The sequence below is a fragment of the Solanum verrucosum genome, unplaced genomic scaffold (genome assembly GCF_900185275.1).
Source record: "Solanum verrucosum unplaced genomic scaffold, falcon-dt-bn FXZP01000177.1, whole genome shotgun sequence".
In the NCBI taxonomy this organism is placed as follows: Eukaryota; Viridiplantae; Streptophyta; class Magnoliopsida; order Solanales; family Solanaceae; genus Solanum; species Solanum verrucosum.
Window position 1 is genome coordinate 759,553 of NW_026020401.1, and position 22,384 is coordinate 781,936.

Sequence of the window (22,384 nt, forward strand, 5' to 3'; positions counted from 1 at the left end):
GTAGCTCCCACAGTTCAGTCAAACTCTATTGCATTGACCACATTTACAGTTCATTCAGTATTCAATCAGCATGTTATAAATTGGTCATTGCATTCAGTTAGCTTAGTATTCAGTATCTATATCATGTTCAGATTATTTCATTGCTTTATTGCTTTGTTCAGTTATATGTTCTTTCAGCTTTACTCTATTCTGCATGCTCAATACCTTTCAAGTACTGACGCATACGTGCGCTACATCTTCTCGTGATGTAGGTTCAGGTTCTCAGCATTCAGATCACGCTTAGATCGATTCCCGATCTTCAGTTCAGCAGAATCAGTTGGTGAGTCCTCATTCTTCGGGGACAATAGTCATGAGTTCTTTTCAGTATTCTAGTCCTTTAGTTTCAGTTTTTGCTAGACTTAGCTGGGGCCTGTCCCAACATTTCTAGTCAGTTTAGAGGCTTATTTCAGACATAGTTAGATTCAGCTTAGTGTTTTGAGTTTGATATTTCTTTTGTATTAAACTCTCAGATTTGATATATTCAGTTATAGTATATGGGTATTCCCCATCTTTTCATCTTATTTATGATTTAGCTTCCGCACAGTTTTTATTATTCAGATTATATTTAGTATGTTCATGATCATGCCAGCAAGGTTAGCTTGGGATCACTTGTGGTGCTAGGTCCCGTGTCCGTGTCTCGGGGGTAGCTCGGGGCGTGACAGCTCTACGCTAATTGACTAAGAGTAGATTTTGAAAGACCGGAAACCCAAGCGGACAACTTAGGCTGGAACTCACAACAACCATTGGACGCATGACGTACCAATAAATTGCCGATCATTCCAAAAAAGGTTGAGTATAAAAAGTCCGGCTGCGATTATGCAGAAACCGTTCTTTAATATACCATACAAATATCAGAAAAATGCCATGAATGCAATATGACGGTTAATATTCAAAATTTAAACAAATAATTGCATAAAGTAACAAGTAATGCGATAATAGTTAGCCAAACAATAAAATCCTTTTGGTTAGAACCTAGATGAATCCCCAGTGAAGTCGCCATTCTGTTACGATTCGATTTTGAAAATTAAGATTTCGAAACCATTTTTGCAACTTTGGCGATTTTTGTTAAGTTTTTGGAAAAATTTATAATTTGGAAGTCGCCACTTAATTTTTTATGAAAAAATAAGAAAACCATTTAAAAAGGGAATTTTTAAAAGAAAAAACATTTTAAATAAATCAGAGTCGGGTAAGGATTCAAATAATTCTCTAAGGAAGGGTTTAGGCATCTTAGAGAATCCGCTAACACACGATTGACCGACGGATTTAAAAATTGGCTAATTTTTAAGGAAAAACTTACGATACTCATAAAAAATATTTGTGAAAATAAATAGAGATTAATTTATACTTAGCAAATAATGAGATATAAAAAAAACAGGTTAAAGTGCCGAAAATGTTTCTAGCTTGATAATTTGTCTGGGTTAAAGATTTTAAACCAAAGAGTTAGTTCAAATTCATTAACGTGGATTCAAAGCTTCTTAATAACTATGAAAGAACATGAATGGTTCTTAAGTTATTCCATAAGCTCAAGTCGCCTAAAGATAAACTGTGTTGATAAATGATTAGTCGAACCAACTCTTTGAAAAGGAATTTGGTAAAGGAAATTGATAAATAATGTCAACTCTTATAGGGATTCATCCAAGGCAATAAAATGTCAGAAAATGTTAGCAGTCATAATGAAAGTAATACTGAGGAATTAAGCATAAACAATGAATTATAGGACTGAAATTTCCAGCCTGTATCCGACCATATTGGGGGCTGAAATTGTCGCGAACTGTTGTCCCATCCCTTATGGGTTTCAACCCAATTGTGATCTTCGTTTTTAAACCCTTTGAGGCGGTTGTTGCTGCTGTTTTTAGTGGACTTTGAGTCCAAAAACTCAAATTTCAACTCCTTTATGCTTCTGTCTGCTACTAGTTTCTTGGGATTTTAATCCAATAGTATTAGCATGCCCTTGCGCGACTCGAATGAGGTCGACTTAAATGGAAGAGTATGCAAGAGATGGGGAGTCCAAGTGAACTCAATGTAAGAGTGTTCATGCGTAAGAATGAAAGAAAAAAAATTAGCTAGTATAGATGAACTCCAAAGAAAACATAACGAATTAAAATTATTGTCAAACTAACCAAACCGGAAACACATGATCATTAATTAGTCACAGCTTTCAAAACTTAAGTAGTATGGTAAACTGGACAAATCTTTTTGTTTTAAAACAAGGAAAAACTAAGTCAATAAACAAGTCATCTGAAGGCGAAAAAATGAGGGACCATTACAGAGAACTAAAACCAAAGCATTCCATACTAAGCAACGCACGTCAACTTTCTTAAGCAAGGCACAAGACAAAGAAAACTATTCTGAGAAATGAAGGAACTTAGGAATAAATTATACATGCAGAGAAGTTGTATGTGAACTTAAACAAGATTATAGTATTGTATTCTACATTGAAACATACAAAACTAAAATTAAAACAAGCAGACAACTTCTTATCTTTATCTAGTGTGACTCAAAATTAAAACTAATAAGACCAAAACACAAAGATAGGAGAAAATGCTAAAGAAGAGAAAATAAAATACTTGATTTACAAGCCCTAAGTCTAATTAATCAGCTCATAGATTCGAGTTTCAATCAGCACCTTGCTAGCTATAAATTACTCATCTCTAACTCACAAAATTACCACACTTAAATTGATTTTAACAAAGAGTAAACGATGAACTAAATTATCAAAGTACTAACATATATTATATCACTTAGATGCATAATTGATCCATACTAACTCTAGGTAAACTAAGTATAACAGAACCTCAAAAACTGTACCTGGAAGAAATCATTGTAAGGCTAACATGGTCTACCATTTCAGAAATTGAGCAAATCAACAAAAGATCACAACTAGTAAATCAACACATGACATATGATCTTCCAAATAGAACAACACATATATGACATTCAATATTAAAACTAATAATCAGTAAATATGATGAATTCCAAGCCAAGCAAATGTACACAATTTAGGGTCTATAGCCCAAGAGAATGACACGAGGATCTTGGGATTTAGGAGCAACCAAAGAGAAGTTCAGTTAAAACTCAACTTTATCTAGAGCTCAACTAAATCTAGGATCAACTCATGATTCCCGAACAAATAAGATCTTTAACATAAGAAGCAAGCAAGATACCCACATTGTGAAGAGGGAACTGGACAGAATGTAAACAAGGGAAGGAATGCATAATACTCTACTGATTTGCAAAAATCCAAATGTATACATACAATCCAAACAATGTAAATGAATGCTTAACTACGTAAAGGGTTAGATAAGGAAATGGAGATTTCACTGATTATGAATGGGAGTGTACAACTCCATATTTCAATTTTATTTTATTTTTTACAACTTAGATAGGTGAGACAATCAAGAGAACTAAGTACTTTCGAAAACTTTCCAAATCAAAATAAAAGCAAGTTACAGACTCCAATCTAATAGCAAGGAATTCTTGAACAAAAAAAATAAAATCACAACTCCATTCAACACTGATTAAACTCATCCTAACACAATAGCAGATTCTAAAATTAAATTAATAGAGAGGAAGGCATAACTATCTCACATGTATTTTTTTTTTAATAAAGGCAGTAACTACTAACTACTAATAAACCTAAAATGCTGAATTTATACCTACAAACTTAGCTACCAGATTGTAACAACAAGCAGGGAAATCAAATGCGAAAATAAAAGAAACATAGAAGTGGAATTACCTGGTCCTGAGCAGTGAACCGGAACGACGAGTTGGGAAGAAGATTCCACCTCTTCAACTCGAACAACTACACGGAGCCACAAAATTTTGAACTATGAAACCAAGAATTCCCCAAAAAAAACTTTTAGGGTACTCTATGGTCTCCAAAAAAAATCCCCCGTCCCGTAAACAGTGAGGAGAGGGGCTTTTTATAGCACCCAAAATCTTCAAATTCTGAGAATATTTTCGATGTGGGATTTGAGAATTTTCAAAATCCCTTAACAGATAAGGATTGCCAGCTGGCTAGTGTACGAATTCGTACCATTTTGAACGAAATTGGAAAAGGAAAATCGAAAATCAGAAGGGTATTACCGTTGAGGATGGCATTCCTGGAAACTTGAAGCGTCCTTGAGCTCGTGCTATGCACGCGGAGAGTATGAATTGAAGGAGAAAAGGGGAACACGACAGATGAAATTGGGGATTCTGGCTTGTTCGAATTGCTTTCACAGAAGAAGAAGAAGAAGAAGAAAGAAAGAAGTGGGATGGGGGGCGCGTAGGGGAGTTCTGTGTGTTCTTTCTGAGAAAAAAAAGTGTGTGGGCGCGTGAGGTATAGGGGGATTAGGAAAATAGTAGAATGATTAAGGGTGTGGGCTGGTTTATTGAGAAATTGGGCTTGAAATTAGACCAAAATAAATGTATTCTATCAAGAAATTGAATTCGAAGAATGTGGTTCGATGCAAATTAAAATTAGTTAATCGAGCTTCTTAATTTAACAAGATAAAATAATTATTTTGAAATAAAAGATCGACTATACAATTAAATCATGAATTAGTCAATTTTTAGGGAAATACAACACACTTTTAATTAAAACACTATTTTCTGGTAAACCATTTTTTCCTAATCTTTATTAAAAGTAGTAAATATATAAATATAATATATACTTCATACGGAAATGGCAAAAAATTGCCTTGGAAATAATTTTGAAAGTATTTTTAATTTTTCAAAACGATTATTTCAAATTGTTTGAAATTTAAGAAGCTTGAAAATTAATTAAATTGTGGAGGGTCAAAATTGGGTGTCAACACACTATAGTTTGATTTTTGAATTCTAGGAGTACTTTCAATTTGTGATTTTAAGACTAGTTTGAATTTGGAATTTAGGACTAATAGTTTGAATTATATTTGATATTTTAGGACTAATTAATAGTTTGAATTTTGGACACTAGCTAGCTAGTTTGAATTTGGAATTTTAGGGATTTGAATTACAACTTAATTAGAACTTATAATTACTTATAACTTGAATTTACTATAAATTGAACTTAATTAGGAATATGAACTTGAAATTAGAACTTGAACTTGGAACTAATTAGCTTGAATATATAACTAATTAAGTTTAGAAATTAGATATGAACTTGAATTGAAACTTGAACTTATTAAAACTTGAATATATATATATATATATATATAAATAACTAATATTCTTGGATTTGAAGTTTATATTTAACTAATTTAAGAACTTTTCGTGCTAGGCAACTGAGGAAGCTCAACATCTAAAAAAGTTGATACAAGATTATATTGTTTCTTTCATCAAAGTTGGAGATAAGGTTGGTGCTTCTAAATTTCTTAAGTTCAAGTGCAATTGTTTTCAATGATGTGTTTGTGTCCATCTAGTATTAATACTTCGCTTTAATTTTGTGATAATTTTTTTGTGTCCATCGTGTGTTTGTTAAGCATAAGTACCAACACTAGTTGATCCTATTGATGACAAAATTGATTTTCTTGCAAGATCGATTTGTGTCCATTTAGTGTTGACACTTAGCTTTAAATTTAGAAATAATATATTTGTTAAGCATAAGTGCCAACACTAGTTGATCCTATTGATGACAAAATTGATTTTCTTGCAAGATCGATTTGTGTCCATCTAGTGTTGATATTAAGCTTTAATTTAGGAATAATGTGTTTGTTAAGCATAAGTACCAACACTAGTTGATCCTATTGATGACAAAATTGATTTTCTTGCAAGATCGATTTGTGTCCATCTAGTGTTGACACTTAGCTTTAAAAAGTTGTTAAGTTGTTAAAGTTATAAAGTTGTTTAAATAATGTGGTTTTGTTGATGGATTTAGATGTTGGAATTAATTCAAAACTAAACTAGTTCAAGTTAAAAAGTTGTTAAGTTGTTTAAATAAGTTAAAACAAATAATGTGGTTTAGTTGGTGGATTTACTTGCTGTATTTAGTCAAAACTAAACTAGTTAAAGTTGTTATGTTGTTTAAATAAGTAAAAATAAATAATGTGATTTAGTTGGTGTATTTAGTTGTTGGAATTAAGTCAATACTAGACTAGTTAAAGTTATAACGTTGTTAAGTTGTTTAAATAAGTTAAATTAAATAATGTGATTTTGTTGATGGATTTAGTTGTTGGAATTAAATACAAACTAAACTAGTTCAAGTTAAAAAGTTGTTAAGTTGTTTAAATAAGTTAAAATAAATAATGTGGTTTTGTTGGCGGATTTAGTTGTTGTATTAAGTCAAAACTAAACTAGTTAAAGTTGTTATGTTGTTTAAATAAGTTAAAATAAATAATGTTATTTAGTTGGTGGAATTAAGTCAATACTAAACTAGTTAAAGTTATAAAGTTGTTTAAATAAGTTAAATTAAATAATGTGGTTTTGTTGATGGATTTAATTGTTGGAATTAAGTCAAAACTAAACTAGTTCAAGTTAAAAAGTTTTTAAGTTGTTTAAATAAGTTAAAATAAATAGTGTGGTTTAGTTGGTTGCAAGTTCTAATTCAAACTTTTAAATAAATAATTAGTTGATTCATATATATCGTTATAAATTTCAGTTTTTATTTATAGGAAAAATAATTGGGATGCACTCCCATTGAACCGGAGGTTTTCAAGAAGACTCATGTCAGAAGTAAGAAAATGAGTCGGATCCGGATGTGTGGGTGGAGGAAAGGGCCGAACGAACTTTTGTAAGTTATTTAATAAGAATAATATATATTAATAGTGAATATATTTATGATATGTATATATATTGATGTCAATTTTTATATTTAATATGCAGAATGAATTTCATCAGTACGTCGCTGAGAATCTAGATAGTTCGGTTCAATTGACACCTGAACTTTCCACCCAGATTTGGAAAGAAAAAGTGGAATGGGGGACACACAAGACACAAGGGTTGAGTCTATGGTCTAGGATGTCGAAACGATGTAAGACGACTCCAGTCAGGCTTAGAAAGAATTGGATCGTCACGTCAAGTCGAGGCACTTGACGGTGTTCAGATTGCTGCTATGTCGGCTCAAATAACTAAGCTTACAGCAGCACTGACAGAGTCGGAGCGGAGAAGAGTAGCTGAACAAGAAAGTATGAGTGAGACCGTTCAGCAAATCAAAGAACAAGTGATGAGCCTCGCTCGTCGACCTACTACTTCAGCTCCCGATGACACCGATGACGAAAGCGATGATGATGATTATGTAGAGCCCACTCCTTAGTTTAGATCTCTAGACATTTATGAACTTTTTGTAATTTTTAAACGAATTTTAAAAAGGCTTTATAAGTTTTTAATTTGTGATTTAGGTACTTTTTAATGTTATTTTAAGTTTGTTGTTTTATGTTTTGTTTAGATTGTTTATAATTGTGTGTTTGATTGGGCTGAATAGTGTAGAATTGAATTGAATTGCATTTGTATGTGGACAGCAGAAACTATTCAAAAATATTGCAGGAAAAGCGACAGACAGCGTTGTATTGTCCGTCGCTTTTTTGGGTTTTATTTTTTTTAAATCCAGAAAAACGACGGACAGCGCGGTTTTATCCGTCACTTTACTGGGTTTTATTTTTTTTAAATCTCAGGAAAACGACGAACAGTGTGGTTTTGTCCGTCACATTTTAGGGATTTTCAAAAATAAAATTTCAGAAAAGCGACAGACAGGGTCCTTTTATCCGTCTCTTTTTTGGGATTTTGAAAAATAAAATTTCCAAAAAAGCAACGGACTGCGTCGCTTTTTAGAAATAAAAAAAATGAAAATTAAAAAAAAGCGACAGTGTCCGTCGCTTTTGTTAAAAAAAATAGTCAAAAAGCGATAGACAAAAAGCGTCGGAGACGACTGCGTCGCTTTTCCGTCGATTTTGACAAAAAAAGCGACACAATCCGTCGCTTTTGGCCGTCGTTTTTTGACATTTTTTTAGTAGTAAATGAAGACAAGAAAAAGGTTCAAAGACACATATACCACCTCCCGTCACTAATGAAAATGGAGGCTTGGCCCGATTTGATTGGGACAATAATGCAATTTTGGGACAGCGATAACATGGTATTCTAATTCGGGGAAGTAGAAATGACGCCGACTATCGAGAAAGTTTTTGCAAGTTATGAGAGTGTCGGCATGTGCAACAAGAGGAAGCGTGAACCTAATACAGATCTCCTTGTTCCAAAAATATTGGATTTTTACAAAATTAAAGAAGAACTTTCACTTGTCAAAGTCGAATGGATGGAAAAGCTTCCCGGGCCAAACATTCCACTTCAAAAGCTTTATTACCGATTTGGATGCACAAGAGCTTACGAAAAGTTCAAGGGAGAATTTGTCTCAGAGGAAAAATAGAAGGAAACACGTCATCTTGCTTTTGCAATAAGCCTACTTGGGACAATGGTATTTTCCCAAGGACCAAACTACACTATCTATCTAAGTGTAGTAATGGTCACTCATGCTATCTTTAATGGAGTAGGCTGCGAGTCAGTGATCAATCACTACTATTTGGCGCCCATGATTCTTGTTGACATTTACAGAGCATAGGACAAATGTTAAAGCGCCAAACGTTTCTTTCAAGGGTGCAACCTAATACTTCAAGTGGTGGAAGATGAGACATTTGCTCAAAGCCCATGATGCAGAAGAACCAGATCCACTGAGACGACCAAACCAACTTGGAGGCCACGATTGGTGGGTGTACCTTAATCATTTCAACAGAACTGGAGGTCAAGAATTTTGGTATCCAAGACTTCAGGGATTAAGAGAAGAAAATGTGCAATGGTCGATCGAAAGTATGGTGGTAACAAAACATGGTGATTCGAAGTGAAAAAAGACCTCTACTTGATATTTGTCGGATTGAGAGGAACTCGACTGTATGCTCTAGCCCAAGTCCTTAGAAACAAATGGTGGGTTGTGTACCGGTCCCTTACCAGCCTGGGCATAATTTTTATCTGGACCGGGCCTACCCACTATTATAAAGGGCTGACTGTTGGTCCGAGCCTTACCGGTCCTGGGTCATTATCGGGTCGACCTTAATGGGTCGAAACCGGCCGGCCCGACCCAATTGATAGGTTTATGGTAGGATGGTGAACTCTAATTAAGTAATGATTGTATTTTGTCTATGAAATTAATAATGTTGAAACTTTAGCGGATCTTCCACAAGTTGTTAAAAAAATTATCCGAGTTCACACTCTTCAAAATTGTTTGACAAGTATATAATAAAACAAACCAATTACATAAGTTATCAAAAAATACCAAAACTAGGGGGTGTTTGGTACAAAGGAAAATATTTTCCATTGAAAATATTTTTTTTAGGAAAACAAGTGAATTTCTAACTTCTTTTCTCATGTTTGGTTGATGAATGAAAAATATTTTCTAAAAAAGTTATATCCTTTATATAATGGCTAGAGGGTAGAAAATACTATTTAGGAAATTAATTTTTAACCCAAAAGTCAACCTAGATAACGATTCAAGACCCAACCTCAACACCCAAACTAGGACACGACCCCGTCGACTAATCTGAATCTGCCCTTGAGATTTGACCCATGACCTAGACCTGACCTTCAATCCAAACCCGATATTTGAATTAGGACCCGACCCCAACGACCGATCCTAGATCCAATTTTGACATTCTAGTCAGAACTTGACTCCAAAATCTCTTGATCATAAACCCAACACCAACACCTAACCCTGATGTCTAATTCAATACTTGATCTGGACCCCTGACTCTGGAACTAACCCCGATTTGAGATCCAACTCCCAAACCAGAGCCCAAATTTCAAACAAAGACACGACCTCTAAGGCTCGACCCGACTCCCAACCAAGGATTGGACTTTTGACCCAAGAATTGAACCTGGACTAGGGACCTAATATTCAAATTGAGATCTGATCCTGATTCGGGACTGGATATTCGATCCAAGACCTGACCTTGACATCCAAATTTGGACACTGTCGAATTCTAGATTCGACACTAACACTCGAATCGAGATTTGACTTTCAAATCAACAGGATGCAGGACACATTTTGAATCGAGACTCAACATCCGATCCCAGATTCGACTTTCAAATTGGAATTCGATCCCGACTTTTGAAGTGGGACCGGACCATACCCGACTCGAAACCTAACTTCCAAACTAGGATTTTAATATATTTTATGAAAATATTTTTTTCCTAAAAAAATTGAAATTTTCTAAAATTTGAAAATATTTTTCAAAAAGAAGCTTTTATTTTTTATATTTTATGAGGTAGAGGGGGGTGGGGGGGATCGGTAGAAGGGTTGGTGTAGGAATGAGGTTTAAAAGAAATGATGTTTTCAAAATTTTAAAAATTTAAAAATAAAATAAAATTTGAGGTTGGAGGAGAGTTCGAAAAATATTTGTTTTAATTTTTGGAGGAAAGCAATTTTCCTTAAATTTGAGAAAAATAAGTTGATTTGGAAAATATTTTCCAAAACATTTAAGTCAACTAAACGTAAGAAAATTGAAAAGTACTTTTCAGAAAATATTTTACTTCATACCAAATGCGTACTCCTTATATGTACAAACGAACCTTGTAACACACTTCATGGCAAGGGCGAATTTATGTATTAAAATTGGGTCACCGAAACCCGTGGTCATCCGACTAAACTCGATATATTACTTGTATAATTATTAAAGAATATATTAAATAAAAACTTGTGGAACCCATTCTCAAAGTCGCTGGATGGTTCACTAGTTTGACGGCCTGATTTTACCACTAAGGTCCCAAGTTCGATCCCAAGTTCTAGAAATATTTTATCTTCTCTCTTTTAATTTGCCTTTTATTTTTCACACAAAGAACTCCAAGTCTCCAACTTCAAGTCAAGAATCTAGAAAAATCATCATTGTCAAAGTTTAAGGTAAAAAAAAATTAGTTTATGATTTCTCTTTTTAATAAACAAACTAACAAAATCATATAAATTTTAAATATATCACTTTAATTTTAGAGTTTCCATAAAAAAAATCTTGTCATTACTTATAATAGGAAATCATCAAGAGTTAATGGTTGTTTAGTTTGTAAGATAGAGCGCAAGATATTTGAAAATGTATGCAATGTTGTTATTATAGATCGTTTTCAAAATATGAAGTCTCGTCGAGTACAATTGTAAACTGATGATACTTTTTGTGGTAATGTAATTTTTTAGTTTTGCTCGCTTAGTTATTGTTATTATAAATTTTTTGATCTTATCTTTAGCAATGGTGCACCTGTTTTCTTAAAATTTTGTATTCACCTCTGCATATGGTAACTAACCCTTTCTATCAACCTTACACACCTTCTCATTGGACGCCATTCGGCTTCATACCGGTGCATCCGGTAGAGAAAATAGAGCCATCAGCCGTGTTATCAACAATGTAAGAGCACAACACTAGTTGTAGACGATCAATGATTGCAGGCAGAGGCAAATTTAGGATTTTTCGAACAAGGGTGCACCAAGTAAAATGTATTGAAGTGGAAATTGATCCTTAATCCTCAAGGTCAAAAGCTCAACATTAAATCATGTGGCTATTTAGACTTCTTGCAGTACGGGTGCCAAAATATAATATTATACAAATCTTAGAATATATATATATATATATATAATATCTAATTTTACGATGAGACCACGGGTGCCAGTGCCATATGTTTTGGCTCTAAATTCGCCACTGATGCAGGCAACAATTGTGGCTTAAAAAATGAATGTCAAATTTCAAGCCAGATGAAAATTCTTGGATCATTTCTGTTTAGGTTTTACTGGTACCTTTTTATAGTCACACCTATAACTATGTGAAATAAATCTTCGTGCTAGTTGGGACTTACTTTTATCTCAACCGGATATAGCCACATATTATAGAACTCGTTCTAACATGAATAAAATTAACTACTCTCAAGTTAATATATTAATTACTTGCAAACCTCAACTTTGACAATTTAACTATTGGATAATCGCCACATTAATTTGCTAGCTTTTAACATAAAATTTTCTTGTTTTTTTATTATTGTAATTTTTTCAATAATGAGCACTAAGCGAACTGATAATATTATAGGCCTGGTGGACTAATTTAACCTTCAATATCATAGAAGTAGCACCTGAATCATATCCTAACACCAACTCTAAGGAAGTAGATTGTATTCTCATAAATTAAGATAGCAACTACTCCCTTCCTCCGTTTTACTTGTCCGTATTGATTTGGAATACCTCTTTAATTAGAAGGATAAACAGAATGATAATTTTATTATATCACATTTTGAATATAATAAATTCAATACTTTGAGAAATAACTATAGTTAATAAGAAGGGTGATTAGAAATTAAGTGATAAACTATCTCTTGATTTTCTAGATCCTACAAATACAAATGGAATTATACATTATTTTATTTAAAGATTAAAAAATTCCTTTTGTTGCGGAGATAGTTTTGCTACATTATAACCAAGTTCAATTAATACAAATATCATTCTACAAAATCAGTATAAACAAATTAAAAGAGACATAAAACGTATTATTCAAACATAGTTGTTGATCTACTGATCAAATATCTTCTCTTCATCAATATTTTGTTTAATAGATTTTTCGGTGTGAGACTCGTTATGGTTATGCCCATTAATTGATTGATATTGAATTAACGTACCATATAAATAATGATTAATGAATGAGCCAATAATTAATTAGACCAATGACAAGTATCCACTCTATTCTTTAATGAACTAATAAAGACCATTATCATCAATGATAGTTATTGGTTACCCTCATTATAACAAAATTATTTGCATGTTAATTATTTTTAACGTTGACATGAGATTTTTTTGGTAGATATAGTCCACGTTGAGTTGTTATTCGTCTTTCTATATTTTATATGTTTCGCCAAATTGGAGTGGGTACTTACTTATAATATTATTAACGGAGAATGGTCACAAATGTCCTTATAATGTGTGAAATTGAATAATAATATCTTAGTTACTAGTTTTTCTTTGAAAATGTAGTTGCCGTTAGGGGTGTGCATCGGTCGGTTCGGTTCGGTTCGATTTTATGTATTATTGGTCTGGTTTATCGGTTTTTGGTTTTTAAATATGTTAAACCAATAAGATATTTTTTATCGGTTTATCGGTTTAACCAATAAGAAAATACTTAAAAAACAAATATATGATTTTCCTAATAAATTTGATGCGAAACTACAATAATGTAACTTTACAAATGCTCATAAAATAGAAACAATAATAACAAACATGAAAAGAACTATACAAGTGTAACACAAAGAGGAATTAAGAAGAGTAGGGTTCTTACTTTAGATTTTAACGTTTTGTATAATGTGAAATTGTGAACTCAAAGTCATTGTGAAGTGTGAATTGAAGGCTAAAGGACAAAGACAGTAACTAGTAAGATATTGAGATTGATATATAATATTTATGTACAAGTAAAAGTAGTAAATTACTAGTCTTAACGGGTTATCGGTTACCCAATAACCCAATATTAAAAACCAATACCAAATTGGTAATCCAATATTTTTTTTTTATAAAACCATTTAAAAACCGTTAACCCAATACCCCAATAACAGTAAACCAATAACACTTTTATCGGTTCGATTTATCGGTCGGTTCTGTTTTTGCACACCCCTAGTTGCCGTCAATAATTTGGTCCAAAAATGTCCCTAATGCAAATAATTTGGTCTAAACTATATCCCTATTATTACTTAATGGATCAAATATGTCTTTTTCGGATAATTATAGTAGCTTTTAAAAAAACATTTTATTCCTAATAAAAATATTACTTTTAAAGAACCATTTATGATTTTCTTGTAAATTCACTTTAACTAATAAATAAGTAGGAAATAATTTTCTCATCTTCTTAATCTCATTTTAACAATATATTACAATAGAATAACTCCATCTAAATTTTTAATAGGTCATATATATAAGATCATTACAATCCCATCATCAATTTCCATTTTTAGGTAACGCCAATTTTTTTAAGAAAATATAAAATATTTTTTTTCTTTATCTTTACCGATTGAAGTTGGATAAGCATTTTTGTAATTAAAAAAAATATAATCATTAGGAAAAGAATGTATTTAAAAAGAAAATAAATAATAAATTAATTTAAAAATAGCATTTTTGATTCATTAAATAACAATAAAAACATCTTTGGACCAAACTATTAATGACAATATCATTTTAAGACCAAACTATTAATTGAGTACATTTTTGATAGTAAATACTTCGTAATTAGTACGGTTTATTTGCCAAGTCAATATTGATATTTGATAGTTTTTTAATTATAATACCGACGACCCACTCAAATTTGTAATAATTGATTATCAATTTCTCTGTCCGAACTTTTCATGCATGTAATATTTCAACGTACTAGAAAATTAAAAATTGTCTTGTTAGAAATTGTCAAAAGTGTTGCTCATTCTTGTGAGAGTTGCTAAACCTACAACCATTGTCGTGTAACTATAGTCAACATTATTTTTTACCTATAAATACAGCCTTCATTTTAGTTTCATCATCACAAACTCATAAACACAACAAACAAGTGTACAACTTCATAGAGGACTCTCTATATACAAAATGGCTTCAAGTTATAGCTTGGTGTTTCTTCATGTGTTAGTCATGTTTTGTCTAGCAAACATTGCTTTTTCGGATTTATCAGATGATTTCTATGATGATATTTGTCCCCAAGCTTTACCAACCATTAGAAGGGTTGTTGAGGATGCAGTCAGCCAAGAGAGGCGAATGGGCGCCTCTTTGCTACGATTACATTTTCATGATTGTTTCGTTAACGTCAGTTTAATTTCTTTCTCTCTTACCTAGTTAATATGTTTGGTAATTGCTTGAGATGTTGTTACTAATTATTATTGTAATAAATGCAGGGTTGTGACGCTTCCATTCTTCTTGATCAAACGGCTACTATTGACAGTGAAAAGACTGCTCGTCCTAATAACAATTCTGCTAGAGGATTTGAGGTGATCGATAGAATTAAATCGGAGGTTGATAGAGTATGTGGACGTCCAGTTGTATCTTGTGCGGACATCTTGGCTGTTGCAGCTCGTGACTCCGTAGTTGCGGTGCGTATTACTCATTTATTCCACTAATAAATATAGGAGTATAAGCTAAAGTTAATTTAGTGAACTAATATTTTGTTACATTATTGACACAGTTACATGGACCAACATGGGAAGTGGAACTAGGAAGAAGGGATTCGACTACAGCAAGTAGAACTACTGCTAATAATGACATTCCAACACCGTTGATGGACTTACCTGCACTTATCGACAACTTTAAGAAGCAAGGTTTGGATGAGGAAGACCTCGTTGCACTCTCCGGTGCCCACACTCTAGGGTTTGCTCAATGTTCCACCTTTAGGAATCGCATCTACAATGAGATTAACAACATCGACTCCACCTTTGCAAGTCAACGTCAAGCAAATTGTCCGCGTAGTGGTGGTGATTCCAATCTTGCTTCCCTTGATCCTACATCTGCTCTTTTCGACTCCAAATATTTCAGTAACTTGGTTTCCAAGAAAGGGCTTTTGCATTCCGATCAAGCACTCTTTAGTGGAGGAGAGACTGATGAGCTTGTTAAAACCTATAGTACGAACCTAAGGACTTTTTCGAAAGATTTTGCTAAGTCTATGATTAAAATGGGTAATATCAAACTATTGACCGGAAATCAAGGCCAGATTCGTGTCGACTGCAGGAAAGTGAACTAATGTTGCTAGTGAAATCAAGTGTGTTTCAAGAATTTGGTTATTTGCAATTGTAGTTGTGATTTTTATTCATTTGTAGCCTTTGATAAGTTAATTTTCCAAGAAATTGGATCTTGTTGTATTCATTTGGCGAGTGAATCAAGATAATGTTTTGAATGAACGAATTCCTTTTCATATTTGATAAGTAGATTGAATATCTTCCAAGTTGATCCGATAAATAGATTACGAAATTAATAATTAAGTTGTATAAGTTATATCTTCTCTTCTTCTCTATGGTTTATAGGAAATTGCAGAAAAATAAATGCAGAAATCAGAAATACACTTGAAATTGAAAGATGGAAATTAAAGAGACTTGAATTGAAAATTTTCTGATGATTGCATTGATTATTTGATGATGTATTTATAACTGTATTTACACAGTAAAGTAAATCAAAAATACAAAATATTATGTACATGTGTGCTATCTCTATTGGGTTTTGCTTAACAAACTCTAACCATATTCCAAGTATCCAAAGTTTGTGATCAAGGGTTGTGATAGCATTTGATCTGATGGCTGAGATGAGTTCCAACACACATTAATTTGTGGGGCCTGAGAGGACAGGTGTCCATTGCTAACAGAAGAGGGAAAAATTATTTCATCTGAATTTTTCCCTAACATTTGAAATGTTTCCCTCATTTCTTTAGACTTCATCTTCTCCAATTCTTTGTTCTTTTGTGAGATAGACGAAATACCATTTTCAACACCCCCCCCCACCAAGTTGGAGGGCAGTGCAGAGAGACCCAACTTGGGAAGAATGGTGTGATGAGAAGGTCCAAATAGTGCCTTAGTAAAAAGATCGGCAAGCTGGGAGGAGGCTGGTACATAAGAAAGTGAAATGAGACCAACAGGGAATTGTTGCCTGACAAAATGGCAGTCGAGCTCCACATGCTTGGTTCTCTCATGAAAGATGGGGTTTCGGGCAATGTGAATTGCTGATTGACTATCAGAATGAACAGGAATGGGAAGCTCCGGTGGATAACCAAGATCAAGAAGAAGTCGATTGAGCCAAGTCAGCTCACCTACAACCCACCGCATAGAACGATATTCAGCTTCCGCTAAAGACAGAGAGACGGAGAGTTGTTTCTTAGACTTCCATGAAATGGGAGAGCCTCCAAGAGTTACAAAATAACCACTAACAGATCTGCGAGTGTCCAAACAAGAACCCCAATCTGCATCGCAATAAGCAACTAATTGTAGAGAAGAATCTCCCGATATATGAGTAGACCTTGAGCAGGATTAATCTTCAAATAGAGAAGTACTCGAAGGGCTGCAATGAAATGAGGAGATCGAGGCTCTTGCATAAACTGGGATAGATGCTGGACCGCAAAACATATATCAGGCCAGCTATGAGTCAGGTAATTTAACTTACCTATTAACCTTTTGTATGAAGTAGCATCAAACAATGGTTCGCCTAAAGTAGAAGACAACTTGACTGTAGGATCGAGTGGTGAAGAAGCAACTGGAAGATGATGTGAACAGTCATATTCAGATAGAAGTTCCATAGTATACTTCTGCTGAGTTATAATTAGTCCATATGGTTCTCTGAGAATCTCAAGCTTATCTTAAATTCATTATCAAGGAAAGACTTAAGCTGGTCAAGTTCATTGGAGTTGTTTCCTGTCAAAATGATATCATCTACATATATTGCAACTATTGAGATAAAAGGACCATCATTCTTAACAAACAAAAAATAATCATTTAGTGAAGATGAAAAACCTTTATAGTCCAGGGCTGAAGTGAGCTTAGCATACCACTGGCGTGAGGCTTGCCTCAGGCCATACAAAGACTTATTAAGTTTGCACACATGATGAGGACTTGGACCAGTCATACCAAGAGGAAACCTCATGAATACTTCTTGTAAATCACCATGCAAAAATGCATTATTAACATCCAACTGAGAAATACGCCAACCTTTCTTCATAGAAATGGTTAAAATGCACCTAATGGTGGTCATTTTAAGGACGAGAGAGAAAGTCTCATGAAAATCTACCCCTTCTCTCTGAATATCACCTCTTACAACTAAACGTGCCTTCAACCTTTCCAAGGACTTATCTGACCTTTGCTTTACTTTGTAGACCCATTTACAAGGTAGGGCCTTCTTATCCTTACGTAAAACAATTACTTCCCAAGTCTTATTAGCCTCTAAGGCTGCAAATTCATATGACATTGCCTGCTGCCAGCCAGGGTGCATTGCAGCCAATGCAAAATTGGTAGGTTCAGTAATATTTAAAGTACTGTTAAGGGTCTGATGATTAGGTAGAGAAAGGGTATATAGGAGGTTCAATTGAAGAGGTAAAATAGGACTGAGCAAGATCAGTGAGATATACTGCATTACAAATGTAGTCTGATAGATATCCAGGCTTCTTATGAGGCCTAGTGGACTGCCTGATAGGTGTTACAGTAGGAGGAACACAAGACATGGTAGAACAATGAGAAATAGAAGAGGGAGATGATGATAAAGAAGAGGAGTCATTATTAGGCTAAGTTGATTGTACTGGTGAAGATTGATTAGGAAGGATGGGCTATGTAGATGAGGGAAAATATTAATCAGGAGCCGTAAAGATAGGATAAGTGGAAGGAATAAGAATAGTTTGAAGGTAAAATATACTCAATGAATTTAACATCCCTTGAAACAATGATCTTCTTGGTTTCTAGGATCAGGAGTTTATATCCCTTTTGTCCAGGTGGATAACCCAAAAAAGCACAAGCCAAAGCTCTTGGCTGAAACTTGGTTCTAGACTGAGTTAGATCAGGAAGAAAATCAACTTCCTCACGATGATATATTACATTCAATTCCAATGGAGTATCTACGGAGGAAGAATCTTGAAGACTATCAAAACAATTCATATCTTGAGTATATTTGTGTTGATTTAGAAACACACTTGAAGCATCATTTTGAACTTCCAAACCCACAAAATATGTAATAGTAGTAAGATCTTTCACATAAAAAAACTCTTTAATCTATTGTTGAAGGCTTGATTAATGAAGAATCGGTTCATGTGATAATAATTTCATCTACATACACAAAAAAATACAACCCTTAGATGCTTTCCCACAAAAAAAGACTACTTCAACTTTCATACATCTGATTTAGGTGATGGAAACAAAAAGGTAGAGGTTTCATATAAATATATTTTTTATGATCACCATGGATAAACGTATTTTTGACATCTATTTGATAAAAGGGCAAATTTCTGAAGTAGCAATGGTAATAATAGTTCGCACTGTAGTCATTTGCTATGGGTGCAAAAGTCTCCTCATAGTCCAAACAATACTCATATTTGTTACCATGAACAACCAATCAAACTTTGTACCGATCAAGGGTTTCATTGGATACAATTTGAATGAAATAATCCATTTACATCCAATTTGGGGACATTTGAAGGACATGAACCAATGTCCTATATGTGTTATTTTCTTTAAGAGCCAAAATTTCTTCCTCCATTGCTTTCTGCAAACATTCATGTTTGGAAGCTATCGAGTAACATGTTAAAACAAAAAATGTTGTATAAAGCAAAGGAAAAGACATATCAATTTGGAGTAGGAGATACTCTAGTAGATTGTCGCGTAGGCTCAAGAGGATCCGATCTTAAAGAGTTCTTAGATTCTAGTTGTGGTGCAGTTTCAGATGGCTGATGTTTGTATAATCAAGACAGAACTTCCAATTCAAGTGTCTACGATTGTACAATAGTAATATAACCCAACCGAATGAGTTGGGGTGGAGTCTGAAGGGAGTGGTTGCAAGAATTAATAGAAAAGTAAAATCAAGTTCTAATCAATCATAGCTATAAACATTAACAATTAAAAACATACTTAATCTAAAGGGTTGACACGAATGTCAATTATCAATGGGGGGTTTATATTCAAGTAATGACAAAAATAGCAAAAATATAAAGATATGAGATAGGGAGACGGGATTCTTGGGATGTGATAGGAATATGGGATAAAGTATACTATTGGATAAATGTTATTGATAGTAAATCACTGAATATTTGTAACTAGGCTAGACTTTAGTAGGGGTAAATTCTCTATCGAGCAACTTACCCCGAATGTTGTCATTCTTTTGATCATGACACTCATCTCAAATTCAAGCTTAATATTTATGACTAAACCCGAATATTAATATGATTGTTCGCTTACTATACTAACTTACAACTACTACTATGTGCAAATTTTAGAATCACTCGTCCACTAGGACCTTATGACAAGTAGTTAATCGTCACCTCTTAGCCTTCATACTTACAATTACTATCACATTCGACTTCGCAACATAAGTACTATTCACTCATTCGCTATACATCAATGCCTAATTAGTTCTGTAACACTTTGAATATTATGGGCTCTCCCTCAAAATCATAAGCCTAGCTTAGATCTATCACCTCATGTATACTCATGCTCTTTTATTCAACACTTACACTTGGTCATTACCTACACAGTGACACTTCATCACAAGCTCCTTTCTAGCTACAACACACTCTACTTCCTATGATGGAGTATTTACAACTCATCACTTTTTAGTCTACCCATAAGGGAAAACTCTTCATTAATAATTTACTAGGTGCATGATTATAATAACATAGCTTGCCTCATCACTATATCCCTTTCTAGGATTACTAAACCTCTGCATAATTTCCTCTAACTATGGGCTTTTTCACTACTATTGCTCATGATCTTGTAACTCATGTTACCTTTTCGGGTGAAAATCTTACCCAAGCTCTAAACATTCTTCTTAAAAAGGATCTCAGCTGAAACAAGGCTTAAGGACAATAGAACAACTCGTTTTTAGCTCAAATGCACGATTCATATGAATATAAGGGCATTACTCTGAAACTGAACACTTAACTTACTCTTGGACTTCTCTTAAGCCCCTGTGGAGTCTCATGACTTCCTTAAAACTCTTGCTAAGAACAACTCGTCGACAAAGTATTGACTCTACTTTTCAACCACCTCTAGTATGGTGGGTAGTCGAATGATTTTGAGAAATGCACGAGTTAGAATAAGACTCTATGACATAGCTCTATTGCACGATTAAGAGTATGAAAGAAGGGAAACTTTTCTTAAATGTCTGTAGTCTCTCATTTATAGAAGTGGGGCCCTCACAACCATAAACAAGATCCTACTGACACGGCTTCACAGAAACCCTAGTAATAATTCTCTACAACTTGATACTAAGCTACAAAATTAATGAAGCATAACAAAGGCAACCAAAGTTTCTGAGGTGTGTATAAGTAGGTGGCTAACTATTGAGTATTTCATAAGGAGTGACACCATTTAGGACTCTTGAGGGAAATCTATTGATAAGGAAAGTAATTGTTAAAACACACTCTCCCTAATAAGATATAGGAAAACCAGACTGAAAGAGTAATGATCTGGAAGTTTCCAAGAGATGCCTATGTTTTCTCTCCACCACCCCATTGTGTTGTGGTGTAGCTATACCAGAGGTTTGATGAATAATTCCTTTGGAATTGAAAAATTCAGAAGTGGTGAAGCTTTTTCCTAATTCTAAAGCATTATCAGTCCTTATGAATTTGACTTTACAATCAAACTATCTTTCAACCATAGCTAAAAAATACTTGAGCATAAAGAAAACATTGGCCTTAGTTTTGAGTAAATAAGTCTATGTAGCTCTACTGAAGTCATCAATAATAGTTAGGAAATACTTAAAACCATTGTAAGTAGGTGATTTGTAAGGTCTCCATGTGTCAACATGAATGAGTTCAAAAATGGAATTAGATTTGATTTCACTTTTAGGAAAAGGAAGTTTAGATTGTCTAGCAAGAGGACAAATATCATAATAACAATTTGGTATAGAATTGAAAGCAAAAGATCTGATATATTTCATTGCAGATATGAGCAAATGACCTAATCTGTGGTGCCAAAGTTTTACATCAGAATCCTTTTGGATTACTACAGAATTTGAAAAATAAATTAAACTAGGAGTCTGAGCAGACAAGGTTGTATGCTGGACTCTTTTCTTGGAAAGCTGACTGGAAAATTGAAGTTGATATATCCCTTCTTTGACATCACCAAGAGCCGGAGGCCTCTTCATGGAATGGCCCTGCAAGAAACAATTATTGGAAGAAAAGATGATGAGACATTGAAGTTGAATGCAAAGTTTGTGAATAGACAAAAGATTAATCCTAAAATAAGGTATATAAAGAACCTTATGAACAATTAGGTCTGGAAATAAAGCAACACTTCCTATGTGAGTGGCTTGTACTTTAGTAGAATCAGGCAAGTTCACATAAACAGAGGAAGGGAGAGGTTTAAGATTGATAAACAAGCTTGAATCAAGAGAAAGATGTTCTGATGCCCCGGAATCTAAAATCCAGTGAGTAAATCTAATAGAAATAGGATAAGAAACAGAGAAATTTTTACCAGCAGAATTGGCATGAACATCTGAAGGTGCACTCTCAGTTTCATTAATATTAACCTGGTGAAGTAACTGTAGAAGCTGAGAGAATTAATCAATGGTTAGCTGATTTGTACCTGTGTTGGCCTCCAATGTAGACTCACCAACCTCCTCTTGAATCCCAAAAACTCCATTGCTTCTCACATTACCTTGCACCTTCCTAGATCTATAAATTTGAAGTCTGATGGAAACCTAATAATTTTATAGCATTTATCCACTGTATGTCCAGCTTTC

The 22,384-nt window shown here is 33.8% G+C and overlaps 2 protein-coding genes across 2 annotated transcripts in view; both read left to right on the plus strand.

Annotated features, from left to right (window-relative positions):
• LOC125839970 (non-specific lipid-transfer protein 2-like) overlaps positions 1-22,384 on the plus strand; it is a 554,062-nt gene that overhangs the window by 345,462 nt on the left and 186,216 nt on the right. The gene's annotated exons all lie outside the window — the stretch shown is intronic.
• On the plus strand, positions 14,561-15,701 carry LOC125839949 (peroxidase 2-like). Its single transcript, XM_049518911.1, has 3 exons — positions 14,561-14,773; positions 14,863-15,057; positions 15,150-15,701. The coding sequence occupies exons 1-3, from the start codon at positions 14,561-14,563 to the stop codon at positions 15,699-15,701; spliced, it is 960 nt and encodes a 319-aa protein (XP_049374868.1).

Excerpts from the sequence above, each read along its gene's own strand:
- LOC125839949 (XM_049518911.1), top strand. The coding sequence starts at position 14,561 with ATGGCTTCAAGTTATAGCTTGGTGTTTCTTCATGTGTTAGTCATGTTT. Across the intron at positions 14,774-14,862 it reads TTCATGATTGTTTCGTTAAC|GGTTGTGACGCTTCCATTCT; the intron begins GTCAGTTTAATT and ends TAATAAATGCAG. Across the intron at positions 15,058-15,149 it reads CTCGTGACTCCGTAGTTGCG|TTACATGGACCAACATGGGA; the intron begins GTGCGTATTACT and ends TTATTGACACAG.